The 17,939-nt window shown below is 39.8% G+C and overlaps 1 protein-coding gene across 3 annotated transcripts in view; it reads right to left on the bottom strand.

The window, feature by feature from the left end:
* Nucleotides 1–427: 427 nt before the first annotated feature.
* Nucleotides 428–17,939, bottom strand: part of KIF14 (kinesin family member 14) — a 32,780-nt gene continuing 15,268 nt past the window's right edge. Inside the window, exons 13-30 of one of the 3 annotated variants that reach the window (XM_083445267.1) lie at nucleotides 17,829–17,892; nucleotides 17,485–17,669; nucleotides 16,573–16,675; nucleotides 16,228–16,388; nucleotides 15,270–15,417; nucleotides 13,566–13,718; nucleotides 12,593–12,710; nucleotides 11,242–11,335; nucleotides 10,689–10,827; nucleotides 9,948–10,048; nucleotides 9,336–9,412; nucleotides 8,332–8,553; nucleotides 8,037–8,221; nucleotides 7,178–7,336; nucleotides 6,826–6,948; nucleotides 4,988–5,062; nucleotides 3,600–3,738; nucleotides 428–2,514 (exon numbers count right to left, since the gene is read on the bottom strand). In XM_083445267.1, coding sequence (XP_083301393.1) covers nucleotides 2,123–2,514; nucleotides 3,600–3,738; nucleotides 4,988–5,062; nucleotides 6,826–6,948; nucleotides 7,178–7,336; nucleotides 8,037–8,221; nucleotides 8,332–8,553; nucleotides 9,336–9,412; nucleotides 9,948–10,048; nucleotides 10,689–10,827; nucleotides 11,242–11,335; nucleotides 12,593–12,710; nucleotides 13,566–13,718; nucleotides 15,270–15,417; nucleotides 16,228–16,388; nucleotides 16,573–16,675; nucleotides 17,485–17,669; nucleotides 17,829–17,892 — 2,638 coding nt within the window. In that variant the 3' untranslated portion in view covers nucleotides 428–2,122. The remainder of the gene's footprint in view (nucleotides 2,515–3,599; nucleotides 3,739–4,987; nucleotides 5,063–6,825; nucleotides 6,949–7,177; nucleotides 7,337–8,036; nucleotides 8,222–8,331; nucleotides 8,554–9,335; nucleotides 9,413–9,947; nucleotides 10,049–10,688; nucleotides 10,828–11,241; nucleotides 11,336–12,592; nucleotides 12,711–13,565; nucleotides 13,719–15,269; nucleotides 15,418–16,227; nucleotides 16,389–16,572; nucleotides 16,676–17,484; nucleotides 17,670–17,828; nucleotides 17,893–17,939) is intronic. The other 2 variants (XM_083445268.1, XM_083445269.1) reach the window with 2 other exon arrangements.

Here is a 17,939-nt window from a genome sequence, read left to right as displayed (position 1 = left end):
TTAAGAGTTTTGCTTGTCTTCTGCCAATGCAATGTTATCTACGGGCTTAAAAAAATGTAAGTGCTGAACGTTCAAGAAAGCGGGGTACAAATCTTCTGAAACCAAAAACGTAGCAATTTAATTAACTCTGCTTGGCATGTGAGTACATGCGAAAACACTATATTATAATTAGTGGCTGGAATCCAAAGAGCCATATGTAGTGTACTGCCCAAGGGCGTTTTAGCTTCCCTATTCTGAGGGGGGTAGGAAGAGTCCTGCCCCGTGGCACCCTGAAAAGCAATCCTACGAGGCATGAGGAGTAAGACACAGGAAGCAGGGAATTGTCAACCTGTTACCCTCCACACACACACACACACACACACACACAGCAGGTGAGCTCCAATATATGAATATATAGGTTTTTTAAAATGCTCTAAAAACACATACATTTGAATAGAATAGTTTAATATCACTTTTGTACAGCATTTAAAGATCAATATATATGGCTCAAGGCAGATACTAGTGTTTAAAAAAGAACCAATAATGTTTACAGGTACCTTATGCTCTATTTGCAAATCTTTACAATTCAATTCTGATCTTTGTAAGCACCTTATATACAAATTTGTGTATGTAAATAGATGTGTATAGACAATACATGATTAGGAGGAGTTACATTTACAAGCATCAATCAAAACTGGTACTATAAAAATGTGAAAGCCAGCGCTTTGTTTTTGTTTTAAGGGATTTTTTAAATTCTCAACAACAAAAATAGTTTGTGTCAGGTCAACGATCATTTTAAAGCCTTTTAACGAATGATGAACGAGTTCTGTTGTACTGTGTGGTACACCGTTAAAAGTAAAGTTGACTTTCAGGTGTCCAAACAACTCTGTTGGCAAACCATAATTATACTGGAAAAGCTCTGCTAAAAAGAATTAAATGTTATTCTTAAAAAAAAAAAAAAAAAAAAAACCCAAAACAAGTACTGCATATAAATTACAAAATAATGAAAAGCTTGTTTTTTAAAATTAAGGCTGAGGGAACTTACCATACTCAGAAGCTACTCCCTTTCACTTGTTTTAAAAATCATTGTCACCAAACTAAGAAGAAGCTGTTACTTTTTAAATCACTTTACCTCATACCCTGTTATTCCATGTGATCAAATGGAATCCAAAGAGCAGTCTTGCCATTTCCTTTCCTCTGTGCCCTAGAAAATCATACCTAAAGGTTGGGGTCCTTTGAAGTGGCTTCTCACTAGCAATGAGTAGTTACTGCTGAAAGGGAAATTGGCTCACATGTTTAGACACCCTTGTGGTAAACACAAGCCATTTGTATGGGTGCAGACATGAGTCTCTTTGGAGACTAACCATCCTGAGGGTTCTGTGGCAGCAAGAGACTAAGCCTCTTATTCTACAACTTGAACTGTGCCCAAACAATGGCTGCAAAACAGGGGTGCATTGTTAAAATTATTCGTATAAAATGACACATCACTACCCAAGCAACTATGTCCCCATTTTCCAAGAATTTCGCTTTAAATATATTTGGCCTAGGTACTGCAACTGCCTACTAAACATTAAACATTTATAGACCCCAAGAGCTAAGAAATATGACCAGCAAGGTTAATGCAACTCCTTCGATGTTGGAGCATGGTTTTAAAATGAAGCTATTACATGCATGCAGAATGAATTAAATTTTTAACAAATGAATTTTCTGACTTGCCCCACAGCTTATAATATGCATCTTGGACTGGACTTCCTTTTGGTGTGAATTTGCAGCTTCTTTAGGGACCAGTGACTACATCACCCAGCCAAGAACTGTCATTCCATGATAGAGGGAGCAGGCAAGACCACTCCTCTGAAAAGTACATATAAGATATTTTAGGAACCAGGAACCCTTCTCATGGGAAACTAAGAGATAAAAATTTAGTGAACTGAGACTTCATGAATGGATTCACACAATGCCTTAAATATGCAAGTAAAAGAGGAAGACCTGCACTTATTCCATTCACCACAGAAGGGCAATCTTGGCTGGGTGAGCGTGTGAACTGGCCCAAAGATTTCTTGTTCCAAGGCTCCATTTTTTCCAGATGCCAACACAATAGCCAACATAACCGTTACGGTGTTTATTCCATAAGTTAAGCAATAATTTATACCCAATGGATTCCACTAGGTGAAGCTTCCCCTAAGCTTTTAGGTAGAGACCAAAGTAGATGTTCCCATTTTGGAGCTTCTTTTGGCTCCAAGATATTTAGAACTTCATCCTCTTCAAGTTGTTTTCCTTCAGAACAAGAATTTTGCATACAAGTGTCCTGAACATTTGATGAATTCTGTCCCTGTTCAAGTTCAAAACTTATAATGAGTGACTTTGCTACGGAGTCCAATTCTCTATGGTTAACAGAAGGCTCTGGGATTGTGCAAACAGGATTGTCTGCTGTATCAGTGGATAATACAGATGGGTTGCAGAGAGTGTTCAAATTCCCAGTTAAGATGCAAATCTTTTCTATGAAATACCTAAGTGGACTTCTGTTTCTATATGAGCCTGTGAAAAACAAAGGTAAAAAAGCCAGTAAGTTGAAAATAATTAGGAAGAAATTTGAATAATCTGCACATCATTTCAAGATACTCAAAAAGGAATAACAGATTTGTACACATAGCTTATTTTTGTTTTTCATTAAAAAAATGTTCAGGAGGCTTAGAGAATGATTGCAGAAATAGGATTGTTTACCTTACTATAATTTGTTCCACAAGGTGGGGATATGTTCATGGCTTCCACTGGCAGAATCAACCATTGACATAACATAAAGTGCTGCATTTGAGGCACCCAGAAAATAATACTGCATGCAAGCTTTGTTCAAGTATTAGGTATCCTACTACATGCTTTTTAAACTTCAGATGTTAAGAAGGAAGAAGGGCTGCCATTCACTGTAGAAAAGGATTGAATGGCGAACCTTTTCTCAATCTGATGGTTGCATTCCCTAATAGGCATCCTTAGCTAGTAGAAAAAGCTGTCAAGAACAAAGACAGTAGCCAAACAGAGCTGACCTTAATAAAAACAAGTGTATATTACTTATCATAGATGCAGTGAGAGAAAACTGTAGCGATCTAAATTTTAAATACACTGCATACAGAAGAAACGATGATGTTTCTGGTCGGAACACCATGAGGTCCCCACAAAATTCTCTCTTCACTCACTTTGCTACCCTCTGGTGAAGCTCTAGCAGCAAACCTGCTTTCTCGTTGTTGGCTTCTGCTTTCAGTCAGTAATATGAAGTTTGTACACTCCATGCCAAGCCTATATCTCCATCTCAGTCACTGACTTTAGCATGAGAAGGACCACATGATCTAAGCAACTTTTACAAGTTACCAATGAAATGTGGGAATGCTTGCAGAAAAGCAGTTCTGCAACAGCAAGACTAAAGAGCTAATGTGAATTTGGCCTTGATCAAGGAGCCAATAAGTTTACTCAGAAAGAAAAAAGATCACAATGACCATTTTCCATCATAGACATTGTAAAGCAAATGGAGGACTCTGGCACCAACTGATGTATCTCTTTAAGCATACTCTTAAAGTGGTTTTAAAAATCCAGTCCTTTATCACAGTACCTTATAACAAAAATTGGCATACCTTGTAATGAAGAAGTAACCATCCGACAGACTTGATCTAGGCAATGGTGTAATTCCAAGAATGCAACAGCTTTGCTAGTTGCTTTCTTTAACTCCTGATCAACACCGTCTTCATTCCCTGATATATTTGCTGCTACTTTCTGTGCCAATTTTAGAAAATGGTTTTCAGAAAATGACAGACAACAAAAACAATTTTATCCCTGAGAATACTGTCCTATCATACTGATTTTGAAAAACAAGTAGCCTTGGTTTTTCAAGAACTATGTAGGTCTTTTAAAGATCTGTGAAGATGCAACCTGTGTACAATAAGGCCCTCTTCACATATTACATTGTTAGGTAAAAAAGGTTCCCTGACAGTTCATTCGTGGCCGACTCTGGGGTTGCAGCGCTCATCTTGCTTTAGTGGCCGAGGGAGCCGACATTTGTCTGCAGACAGTTTTTCTGGTTCATGTGGCCAGCATGAGTAAGCCGCTTCTGGCGAAACCAGAGCAGTGCACAGAAATGCTGTTTACCTTCCCACTGGAGCGGTACCTATTTGTCTACTTGCACTTTTTTGGCGTGCTTTCGAACTGCTAGGTTGGCAGGAGCTGGGACTGAACAATGGGAGCTCACCCCGTCGCAGGGATTCGAACCACCAACCTTCCAATCGGCAAGCCCAAGGCTCAGTGGTTTACACCACAGTGCCTCCTGAGTCCCTACATTGTTAGGTGTATATATATATAAATATAGGCTAGCATCCAATTGTGTCCTTCCACTGACATGGGCCTCTTAGAAAATTTTGCTAAAGTGGAAGAGGGAGGGAGGCATTTTTGTTTAATCATTATTATTTTGCAGTTCCGCCTTCCCTATATGGCCCCTCACACTAGCTCCCACACGGTTACAATGAGATTTGAGATAGAGTGTGCATTTGGGGCTGCGGATGGGGTGGGGCAGGGGGTTTGGCAAGAAGCACCAGCCTCTCTGTTCCACTGAGAGAAGCCTCAAGTGGATCCAAGTGTCTTCCATCCACAAAGTGAGACAGTTGGATACAACCCATAACGTGTAAATGGAGGAAGGAGAACTTCTGGCCTTCCATATATTGTTGGGCTACAGTTCCCACCATCCCTGACCATTGGTCCTGCTGGTTGGGGCTGATGGCAGTTGGAATGCAGCAACATCTAGAGGCCCACAGGGTTTCCCATCCTTGATGTAAGCAAATCCTGGAAAACCCATTTATTGTTGTCTACTTATTGGGATTGATTGGCCAAATATCTCTTCCGAGTGCCCATACTTCAAGAATAATAGGTAAATGTTGAATTTCATTTGAATTTCACTGTAATATGTAAGCAACGTTATACTACTCTGCTAAGTCCAAAGTGAAAAATGTAACTAAGCAAGAGCTCCGTTTACCTTTTTACAACCAGCTATTATATTTTCAAGGATTTTAGCCAAATCCATAGCTTTAGTCTTCATTTGATTCTGAACCTGCAAAGAAAAGCGTTAAGACATTTTAAATTATTTTCTACTTAAATTTAAACCATAAACATAAAACAGTTTCTAACACAAGCTGATATATGCAGAAACTTTGGCCTGGTTCATGAATAACAGCCTCTACAATGTTTGGGATGTAGCATAGTGGCTGGAGCCCATCCCCCTTTGCCACCCAACAAGTGTAACACTCTAATATCAACAGGGAAAGGGGAGAGAAGTGTATATTGGGGCATTGCACATGTGGATATCCACACAAAACGCCCGTTTCAGACATTAAAAAATTTGTGTAATGCAAGTGAAAATATAAAAGGTTGCCCCTACTACTGTACCACCATATGAAGAGGATCACAGCAGTCAGTGACCTCATTCACATGCAATGCCATGGCAAACCATGGTTGTGCTAATGAGTAGGCTCTGAGATATGAGTCTGTGGCTGCTTTGTTCCTACTCCAGTTGCTCTGCTGCTGTGCTGCACTGTGCCTTGTGCGCCATTTTAACCTGGGCTCTTGTGTTTCTCCTGTGGTTTAGTTTGTGAATTGTATGGGAAAGGAAAACAATGAACCTGGGGTCAAACAACGTGCTTGGCTAAACCCATGGCTTAGCACAGGGCAGGAAAAGAACAACCAAAGGAGGAGCAAAATGAGAGCCTGCATGATTGCTTGCTCACACTAAGCAGTGGTTTGGCTTAGTGGGTTTTTGTGTGTGTGAAATAGACTCTTATGTATAAACAGACCATTGGTTTAGATGGCAAACTTACCAAGAATTCATGTCACCACAAATAAAACTTGATATCGATTAAAACCTGAAAGTCTATCTTAATATTATTCAGATAATATATATATTGAACAACAGACTCCTATGCCACCTTGTACACCACTTTTGAAACAGGACACCCGAAAGCAGTTTATGCATTGTGGCAATGGAGCTCTGGGATGTCAAATCCTTAAAAAAAAAAAAGTTACACATTCTACTGAGCATTGCCAGTACAGTGGTACCTTGGTTCCCGAAAGGCTTAGTTGTCGAACAAATCGCTCCCGAACACCGCAAACCCAGAAGTGTTCCGGTTTGCGAATGTTTTTCGGAAGCCAAACATCTGACGCGCCTTCTGCAGCTTCCAATTAAGTGCAAGAAGCTCCTGCAGCCTTGGTTTTTGAATGGTTTCGAGAGTTGAACGGACTCCCGTAACGGATTAAGTTTGAGAACCAAGGTACCACTGTAGTAGCATTTTACATCTTGGACAATATATTTTGGAATATCAGCTGTAATAAGAAATATGCTTCCCATTTTGCCACTTATGATTCCTTGTTAAATTTACAGCATAATTAAACAGAGAGTTTCCATGCATTTAAGATTAACACTTTAGTTATTCCCTCTTAATGCTATAGTCTGTCTGCCAAGGCAGCAAAGACCAATACAAAAAAAATGAAATATTGTTCACTACAGACAGCATTCTGGTTTTGGTTTAATCTACTGCCCTTGTAGCAGACACACTGGTTTAAAGAAGCCAACAATTTAACCTTTCAGCAGTCAACAGTTTCATTATGCCATGTGTTTTAAGTGTTTCTGTGGTATGTGTAGCTGTGAGAAAAAGTGCAGTGCAAATGCTGATTATATATACACAAGTCTGTAATGAAAATCACCAGTTGCAAATATAAACAGCGTGAAGCTTAAAACTGCACTATTAAATTTGTGACATAGTAAAAAATATGCTTCCCTCCTCATGCATAAAGGATAGTTTATAATTATCCCCACATCACCTCATTTTGTGGATACCATTTTAAGAGTTCATTCCACATTGCCCTAGATTTTTTCTGTATGCAGTTTAAAAGGTGTTCCAGGCCAGAGACCATTCCATCACAGATGTCTGGTATGAACTGCTTCTGAAAACAAGAAGAGATTTAAAAAAAAAATTAGGCCAGTTACAGTTTTTAGAAGTCTCATCAACTGAAAGGGCCACAGATTCCCCAACCCTACAGTGGTCTGTTGGTACTTTCTTTATCCATTGTGTTACGCCCACCCTATCAGGTCTTTTTATCCACAAATCTGCAAAACCATGGTTTGGCTTACTGTGACATGTGAACCAGACACCTCTGTCTCTGTCTCTCTTACCTTTGAGTTGCTTGCATCACTTTTATTTTCTGCAGAAAGATGTAGGTCTGAGCCAGTAAGTACCACCAAGTGTCCTGTGTATTTTGCCATTTGTTTCAACATCTGCATTATTTTCTTTTGTGCTTCTACTACTACTGATGACAAATCCGAGCAACCACCCTGAGAAAACAAAAATACAGTTGTTGCATGCATCTTTATGATTCATTCCTATTCATATTGTGACAACAGTACAGTCATACCTCAAGTTGCAAACGCTGCAGGTTACGTCTTTTCAGGTTGCGTCATGCAGCAACCCGGAAGTACTGTAAAGGGTTACTTCCGGGTTTCGCCACTCGCGCATGCGCAGACGTGCAAAATGATGGCATGTGCATGTGCAGAAGTGGTGAATTGCGACCCGTGCATGCGCAGACATGCGTTGCGTTCTGTTCAGGTTGCGAACGGGACTCTGGAACGGATCCCGTTCGCAACCAGAGGTACCGCTTGTTCCAGCATCAGAAACATGACACCTTAATATTTGAAATGTACTCTGATAAATAATACAGTTTTGGCCAATGCAGTCACACCTTGGTTTTCGAACAGCTTAGTTCTCAAACATTTTGGCTCCCAAATGCCACAAACCTGGAAGTGACTGTTCCAGTTTGCGAACTAGTTTCGGAAGCCGAACATCCAACTGGGCTTCCGCGGATTCCGATTGTCTGCAGGAGCTTCCTGCAGCCAATCAGAAGCCGCCCTTTGGTTTCCGAATGTTTTGGAAGTTGAACGGACTTCCGAAATGGATTCCGTTCAACTTCCAAGGTACGACTGTACTTCCAATTGTTCTCTTTCATTCCTAAAGGATGGCCATAACAAGAAAACTTACCCGTAAGAGCAATTGCAGATACGCTCCCAGGTGTTTTACACTCTCCCTTAGTTCAACATGAATCATTACAAATTCTTCATTTTTTCGAAAACTGTTCAGCCAGTGCTTGGTTAGAACAACAAGCTGTTCGAAAGCTGAACTAATCTTGATGCTGCAGGACTGAGCAGTATAGTTAACAGTGAAAACTGAAAAGATAGAAAGAAGGCAAATTATTCTGGACTGAAGGAAATGTGCATTATATGAGGTTCAAAGCTAGAACTCAAAAAGGGGCTACTAACTCAGCAATAGAACTTACAGTTCTCTTGACTTTGTTCAGCTTGCTCATAAGCCTTTATCAAAGCAGAGACTCCAGCGTAAATGTTAAACAATGTTGCTATAAGGGTTTGTGCTATGCTCTCTTCCTCTTCTGTAGTCTGTCCCAAGACATCCAAAGCTGAATCTATCAGTTCCTTACATATGCCAGGTAGAGATGATTCAGGTAGGTCTGAGCCCAGGCTGCCCAATTTATTTGCTGAGTCTGTGATGACAGAACAGTGTGATGAAGGCATACGTATAGTTAGACAAAATGGAAAACTGGACTTAATTGTGAAGTGCTCTTCTAGTTAGCTGAGAGTGAAGCATACAGGAAAGGGTTAACTTCCCTTACAGAAGTCAGGGGGTCTAGTCTAGAAATCAGTCTAGTTTTGACTGTACCTTCTAGAAGAGATTAACCCTTTCCTGTATGCTCCACTCCTCCATTGAGTCCTTTTGAAAAAGCAGGTTTGTTCTTTGTAAATGATGATGATAAAATAATAATAATAATAATAATAATAATAATATAAAACTAAATATGACTTGAAAGAGAGCAAGATATATTTCTTTAATGAAATGATTTATATATTGCTCTTCATTAAAATTGATCCCAAAATAAGTTACAATATAAAAAGTAAGCAAATACAGTAAAACCAGCTCATCATTGCATACAGTAAACTGACAAATCAGCAAGGGCAGGTTGCCTACTCCACATGTGGTTTGACCAAAAGTGTAGGTAAATAAGTGTGCTTTCAAATGGCACCAAAAACTCACCAGTCAAATTTGTGAAGGGAGGGCATTCCGCAACCAGGGTGCCAATATTGAGAATGCCCTCTCACGTGTTCCTGCACACCTGGCAAAAATATATAAAGGAACACTATCCCCTATAAATATGGGAATATTTTAAAAAACAACAACTAGTTTTTAAAGAAAAATCACAAACCACTAAAATGAACTCAACATTAAATAAAGCTTTTGAAGGTGACATGATTATAAGAGCATACATACCTGATAGGTATGAATTGTGCAGTCTCATCTTTACCTCAGACAAACATCCAGAAATTCTTTTGCTCCTCCTCAAACTTCTATCGAAATTGACCAGGAATAGAAGGGGAGAAAACAAAGCAGGACAGGTGTTTTTAAACTTTTGTGGCTTCCACTAATTTTCTGAAACTCATGCATACATTTATTTACATCTGGTTTCTAGTGAGAAACACTGTTCATTTATCTTGCCTCTGCAGGATGAACACAGCAACAGTTCAAAGGACGCTGGAAACCACCCCTTTCTAAATATATTAATCTGGGCTTCTACTGGCTCCCCCAGCAGAAACCTTGGCTGCCCCAATGAAGGGGGTGGGTAAAAATCAGTCTTGGTGGGAGATTCTTCACAGGCATTTTTTGCTTTGTCCTGTTTTGCGGAGGAGGCTAAGAAGCTAAGCTTCCCATCATTACTACATTTCCAAAACATTATTTTTTTTGCAGGTGTAGATATTGAACTACCTATAAGCATCCCTAAAGGGTGATAATTCCTTTCCACTCACTATTTGTATATACTTCTCTATAGATATTTTTTGTAAAGAAGCAGAATCTAACATTAAATTCAAGCTAGAAATTATTTACCTCCTTGAAGAAATAGAAGAGATGGATGCATTTGAAAAATCAGGTTCCCATTCATCAGTGGGATCATAAAAAATCTCATCAGCTTTGTTAGTATTGTTCATCTGGAAAGGAAAGGAACCCGTTTCGTTAAAGGTGTTGGACAAGGGAAGGCCTAAAACAAATCAATCTGGGAAAAGGCTGCTAGCTCCAAAACAAAGTCTGTTATGTGGGTAGCACAAGAAGAAAAAGATCATACCATCCTTTAACTTCAGGATAGGGACTGAAGTTTGAACCAGAATCTTCTCTCTCTCTCTCTCTCCCCACTACACCCCTGATCCTTTGGCTAAATCCTCATCAGCTAGGCTTTCCTGCAAACACCTTCTTTCTCCATGCTTCGCTACACTACCCTTTCTAAACATTTTCCCTCCAGATCTCTTTCTCTATTCCACTGCTGTTTGCTCCTCCAGCATCTCCTCCCTTGCCTCTGTCACTCTCCAAATCCCCAGCTTGAGGTCACTGACTTCTGCCCTCCCCTACAGCCATAGGCTGTTTTGTGAAGTGTTGAAACCAAACCCCTTACTGGGTTCCAGGGACACTGACACCCAACCAATTCTGAGTCAGCAGCCTTTGGCAACATGGACAAGTACTTATATTGGATGCGGTGTCTTTTAAATCAGATTTTCTCGGGCAAATTTTAAAACTGCCTCTTTCTCATAAAAGCAATATTTTAGGAAGCAAATAATGTTTTATTCCCAAACAAACCTCATAGACTTCTTTCATTGCAGCCAATTTATCTTCAAATTTTTCCAAACTCCAGAATGTTGCAACACCAAGCCTGATGTTACGGACTTGAACTTGAAGGGAATGGCCAGGACCACTTTTATTATCCATTGCATCATGCCTGATGGAACAAACAAATCAATTTACTCCCAGAACATGAAGTATCTGTAATTACTGGACGTGTCCCTTGATTACCATTATCTTTCTGTGGTGTTGGGGTACTTTACACACAGATTACAAGACAAAACACCTTACACATAGGTGCTTGATTTTGGAATGAAAAAGCCTGCAACTAGCCAGGAACATTATGTTAGCCTTTTCAGAAAAAAACACGAGTACAGGAAATCTCACTGAATTTTCACTAAACCCTTGTCCTTCCAGAATCACATTTCCCCCTCTTTTTTCCTTTTCTTTTTTAAGAACTATATGTTCTTATCAGAAATGCTATACTTGATTATTCAAAGGAAGTCATCAAATCACAGAACATAAAAAGCATATGCAGCACCACTTCTAATATTTTAGTTAAAATACTTACCTACAAAAAACTGTGTGTTTCTCCAATTTACTGCTAATAGTGTTGGCCTCCTTGATCATCATGGACAGCTTCAAAGAATTCCAGTTTGGCTCTGCTAATTATATATTTTTCAAAGAAAAAGATAATGGACTTCTTCTTTAATTACTGGTTAATAATTATGCAATCAGTCATTGAACTGGTAATCCCTGAAATTCTTTTTAAATTCTATACAGGACAGGACAGGACAGGACAGGATGACTGTCCTATTTATGAGGAATGCACAAAAACATTTAGACTATTGTCCACCCATACTGTATAATTTCATACTGCTCCCTCCCAAGTCTGCTCTCATAACAGGTTTGGAAAGAAACTGATAAGCAGTATATTCCAAAGCTCCGAAATGAGGGGGGGGGGGGTTAAAGGGTAGCCCTCCAAGCAAACAGTGTTAGAAACTGAGATATGAAAACTAGGAGCCAAATGGTACCTCAAACCTAGTTTATGGCCACAACAAGGGAATGTCTAGGTGTACATTTCTATAACAATAATGCAAAGATGAAAATGAATGAACTGCAGCTAAAATATTTTGTTCATTTTTCACATGGTCTAGCCCTTTCCCTGCCCACCCCCCTAATATTCTTAAGAGGGTCTCTTCTCCAGTCTTCAGCTGGAGTAGCTGGAAGTGGGGAGGCAGAAAAAGGTCCTCCTTTCCTTCCACTCTGCAGTTTTACTCTGAAATCCTAGGCACATACTGTGCCCAGAGCTCAGAAATTGCTTGCGCTAATGAAATTCCCTGTCACAAAATGCACCCAGAACACTGGGAGTTTCGAACACTACAAGCAAATATATAAACCCTTAAAAAACCAGTAGGCCCTCTCTCCCTAATTGCAAGGAGAAGATATATTTTCAGCACAGAGATGAAGAGGGCCTTCCTGGATTCCTGTTGAAAGAAAAGTCTTTATGTTAGTTTGTTGTTAACCACCATACAGTTAAAAAGGTAAAGGTACCCCTGCCCGTACGGGCCAGTCTTGCCAGACTCTAGGGTTGTGCGCTCATCTCACTCTATAGGCCGGGAGCCAACGCTGTCCACAGACACTTCCGGGTCACGTGGCCAGCGTGACGAAGCTGCATCTGGCGAGCCAGCACAGCACACAGAACGCCGTTTACCTTCCCGCTGTTAAGCGGTCCCTATTTATCTACTTGCACTTAAGAGTGCTTTCGAACTGCTAGGGCAGGAGCTGGGACCGAACGACGGGAGCGCACCCCGCCGCGGGGATTCGTACCACCGACCATGCGATCAGGAAGCCCTAGGCGCTGAGGTTTTACCCACAGCGCCACCCACGTTCCTTAGCTGTATATAATAATGTAACCATACCCTTATTTCTGTTTCCATGAGTCTGCTGAAGCATTGCCACTTCCTGAGCAATTTTCTGCTTCTCAGCTTCTAGAGCTTCTAGAATCTTGGCACGACGAATGACATGATCTTCTAAAACCTACCACAAAGCAAGGGATTATGAGATTTTTCAGCAAAAGCTGCACAGCTTCTGAGACCATACACATAATATTCTGTTCAGGCTGTTGATCCTAAATGAAATAAATTCTGTTAGTTACCTTGCCTTATCCATTACCCTCAAAACACACACAGTACACAAAGATAGTCGTGAAACAATGCTCCTTCCATTTAGGCTTGAGGGGGAAAGCACAAACTTATAAAACTGATTTTAGAAAACAACTAATTAAAACTAGGATGATTTTTATCTAAGGCACAGAACCTCTAAGTACCAGCTGCTGGGGGCAAAATGACAATTACAAGGGATGGCCATCACTTTTATGCCATGCTTAAAACTTTCCAGACGTATAGCCAACTATGATCTGATTCAGCAAAGCGGATCTTTTTTTAAAAAAAAAAGTTACGTAAAAGTGACTCAGACCAAACTTGCAACTATTAATCCTCAGCTAAGTTAATATTCCATTCACAGGGACAGATATGCCATTTTCTTTAATCTTCACATTTGCCAAGCACAATTTTAAAAAGAGGTCTTAGTTCCCTTCCAATATGATTGCAAATATTTTACATTGCAAAGAGTGATTACACAACACAGCTTCGAGGGATGCCTTCCATTGCTGAAACAGGCACATCAGGAGAGTACCCCAAGTTACATAAACTATCATTTCCCAAATATCAGTCGATCTCATGAAAGGGTAGAGCTAGAGGGCACCTGTGACATAGTTTCTTGGAGTTATGCTGCATGAAATGTATAGATTAAGAGAAGCAATACTAGATCACAGTAGACTGTCCAATTGATAAGACAAGATGCTAGGTTTTATGTTTCGTTTTTTAAATTTACCTCCCTGGCAGCCAATGTCTCCATTTCCAAGCGCTTCTTGTTTACGTGTACCTCTAGCTCAAGGCCCCGTTTTGCTTGCTCCAGCTCTTGAATTTTGTTTACAGCTATTTTATTATTCATTTCCTGCAGTTGTTTCCTACGGGATTCTTCTTCCTAAGAAAACAAAAGAATTAATAATATGTGCCAATAACAAAAACTATGCTTGACCCAAGCAAAACCATTGACCCAGAATAAGCAATATTCTTTACTTGCTCACATAAACACACACACACATTTCACAAAAATCTTGGAAGCTCTTTCATTTTCTCTCTCACTCTATTTTCTTCAGATTTCCATACATTCCTGGACCACCTCCAGACAAGGTAGTGACAGTGCTTTGGGTATACTCAGAGACAATTCAAACGCGCAGAAATAATTTGTAAATTAAAAAGAAAAAAGTTCTAAAGCTGAGCTGAAACTGGGGACTGAGTATGCTCATCCTTTTTCAGAAGCCAGCACCTAATCTGAACACTCTGATGCTATATATTACAGTGGGGAAGAGGCTTAGAAAGAGGAGTACCTCCTTCCTGAAGGTACTACAGTGGTACTTCGGGTTACATATGCTTCACGTTACAGACTCCGCTAACCCAGAAATAGTACCCTGGGTTAAGAACTTTGCTTCAGGATAAGAACAGAAATCGCGTTGCGGCAGCAGGAGGCCCCATTAGCTAAAGTGGCGCTACAGGTTAAGAACAGTTTCAGATTAAGAATGGACCTCGGAACAAATTAAGTATGTAACCAGAGGTACCACTGTATATTTATGAGTTTTATATGTTGGAAGCCACCTTGGGAGAGCCTGGCCCTAAAAGATGACCTAAAAATAAGCCACATACATACATACATACATACATGTGGTATAGGATAGTGTTGGGGACCAAGATCCCAGAGTATTCACAATTGAGTTGCTGTCATTAGGACATGAAATTAGCTGGTAGAAACACATAACAGCCAGATTGTGTCAATTGTTTCAGTTAGAGCCAGTATAGTGTAGTGGTTAAGAGCGGTGGACTCGTAATCTGGTGAACTGGGTTCAATTCCCCGCTCCTCCACATGCAGCTGCTGGGTGACCTTGGGCTAGTCACACTTCTCTGAAGTCCCTCAGCCCCACTCACCTCACAGAGTGTTTGTTGTGGGGGAGGAAGGGAAAGGAGATTGTTAGCCACTTTGAGACTCCTTAGGGTAGTGATAAAGTGGGATATCAAATCCAAACTCCTCTTAGGGACAGCTCAGTTTGAAGAGCATGAGACTCTTAATCTTCCAACTCTACAATTCTATGATTCTAAGAGGGTTTTAATAAAAAAAAACCTGGGTGCCATCTCTAACAGCCCAATTCACAACCAGTTATAGTAAACTACTAGAATGTAAGTGGATTTCACTCCATTAGCCTCCAGCTTTAGCACAGAGAGGTGATGTACCATGAAAAGCTGTCCTGTGCATATTTATTTATTCCTTCCCATCCTGAAGGAAGTCTCTAATGCAGACCGTCTGTGTAAGCAGGGATACACATTTGAATGCATATCCTCATCTAGACAGCAGAGTGCATGCAGGCCTCTTGAGCGGAGCAGTTACATCTTTTGATGCAGATAGCAATGTAACCCTATCCTCCCCATTCAGTGTCACTTTCTATGGGATCAAGTGTATTTAAAATACTTATTAATGACTCACCAGCTGTGCTTCTAATGATTTTATCTGGCTCTCATAAATTTTCTGCTGAGAACTAAGTTCCTCTTGGGCCATTTCTTTTGCGATTTGGATACTTTGCATCATTTCTTCCTTAGCTTTCAGACGTGCTTCTTCTATTTCTGATTCAAGTCTACAGGGTGTTTTAAAAACCAAGTTAACTGATAAAACCTATATCCAACTAGCTATAGCTAGTTTTCTATAGCATTTTTTTTAACACAAAAGAAAAGTAGTACAGAAACACACTAGTTATCTCAAGTCATTCATACCACTATCCTATATATCTCTACCCAGAAGGTAGACCCAGTGAGTTCAATGGGGCTTATTCCGAGGTAAGAGGGTGCAGGATTGCAGCTTAGATACAGTTTCCAATCCCCAAACATATGCACACCCAAAAGTAGGAGCTTCAATCATCTTAATATGCTGCGCAGGACCTTTAAACAATCCTTTCACCTATATTACAGTATAAATGCAAGTCTGAAACTCATTACTTTTCCAAAAGTGAAGAGATTAGTTTTTCAAATATCAACGTAATTTTTTTCTGCTATTAGGAGACCCATTTGTTCCAAAGATAACATGAAAGAAGGCTACATGGTAATGTAACTTGTCTTGCCACTCATCGCTTTGCTATATTCCTGTTAGTACCATAACAAAATTTAATGCTAATTTTTGCTTGAACACCAATGAAACTTACCATATCAGCTGTAAGAGCAACAGTGGGCTCTAAGCTGTCTAAACTTAAACTTAGTGGCAACAGGATTTCTAGATGTTGATGGGAATTCCGTAATACACCTTTCTTACATAGAAAGTAAATGTTTGTTCATTTTAGTATCTTCAACCTATACAAAAATCAAAGTTCTAAAAACTAGGGTGCAACATTCATGTCACACACAAGAAGGAAAACACATTTACCATTTAAGTCAGAATTTCTACTAGTACTCACTGAGCCCTTTGTGAAGCCAGCAATTCATTCTTCGCAAATTCAAAGCCACTTGGACCGTCCTCAGGAAGGGAAGTGCCACAAGAAAGACTTTTGACTTTCTGAACTTCTACAGGATGATTAAACCGAAAATAGTGGTCTCCTCCAAGAATGACACGGTCACCCTAAAAAACCCAAGATATATGTTTGATGCATGTTAAAAATGAATTTTTTGTGTGTGCTTGCATGCAAGCGCTTAGGCACCTGAGTGACATCAAATAAATCTACACTAAACCAGCATATGACACATGAATTTAAACTTCTGTCCCAATCTGACATGCAAATAAATCTCTATTCCAACCAACTCACATGATGGAGAAATGTAGGGCTTGAAATGCATTTTCCATTAACATATGTATTCGCTCCTCCCAGTGGAATAATACTCACAACACCATCCATGTGTTTGATAACACTACAAATAAGAAATATGTTATTATCAGTAAAGCTTCAAGTAAGGAAAAGTGTGACAAATCACTTTGGATACATATACCAGGAATCAAACAGCTGATTCCTACCCCAATTGAATTTTTGACCCCTTTGCCACATCATGACATCCTACTTTGGAAACAAGCCTGTGTTTCAAAGGCATTCCACATGAGAAACTGTTGCTGGGGGTGGGGGAGAGGATAGCGGAAGAAGAAGTTTTAACTTCTTTGCATTCATGGAACTAGTTTCTTTGGATCATAGCTTCAGTCATGCTTCAGCACAGTAGCCAATATGCCTGAAAACAAATAGGATTTTAAAAAACGATTATGCTGCATTACAAATATAACATGAGAGCACAAGAGAAATTATACTGCATCAGACTTATATGAGCAGGGATAGGAAAGAGGTGTTTTTCACCTCCATCTAGCGCAGCATCCTGTTTCCTACAGCTGGCAACTAAATGCTTGTGAAAAATCCGTAAGCCCTCGTCCATTGTTGCTTGCCAGAAATTGGTATTGAAGGGCACACTGCCTCTTAATATGGAAGTTTCCTATAGCCTTGACTAGTAGCAATTGATAAACTTATCCCTCCATGAACCTGTCTAATCACCATCCTAATTTGTCAACCTAAACACACGAATTCTGCCCCATTTACTTTCAGCTAAATTTGTTTTAGCCTGGATCTACACAAGCTAATGCGCCTGTTTATTTCAGTGGAGCTGCATATTAACCAGAGGAATCGTGCAGAGCAAAAGACCCATTTATCATTATTTGTTAATTTAAGAGAAACACCTACCAATGGTCGTCGGCAATCAGGACACCAGACAGCTGAATATCATGACGTGAATTGGGCTTGCATTTCCCAACTGTTGTTTGTCCTTCCTTGATCATGTATAGCAACATCTCAGAGAGCTGGGGATCTTCATTGAGATTGACTAAATTAGGCAAACTATTGTCAACCTTGAATGTAATGCCAGCTTTCTAAAATAAAAGATTCAGAACATTACATACTGCATGCAAATGAAAGCAACTTTTTGTTCATTTGCTGTTGTAGGAATATGATGCAGATAAGGAAGAAGAATGACACTTGGGAAAACTATTATTTTGCATCCACAATTGAATTTACTTGAAAAATGGTACCTGTAACTCCATTGTTTCCTCAAATTTCTTTTTTTCTGCTTGTTCAAGTTTTTCTTTCCAGGCCCTTTATTTATCAGGGGAAATAAAATGGTGGTTCAGCTTATTATCGTT

This window comes from Podarcis tiliguerta (genome assembly GCF_965153285.1).
Source record: "Podarcis tiliguerta genome assembly, chromosome: 6".
NCBI classification, from domain to species: domain Eukaryota; kingdom Metazoa; phylum Chordata; class Lepidosauria; order Squamata; family Lacertidae; genus Podarcis; species Podarcis tiliguerta.
This window is presented reverse-complemented; position numbering and strand designations above follow the sequence as displayed.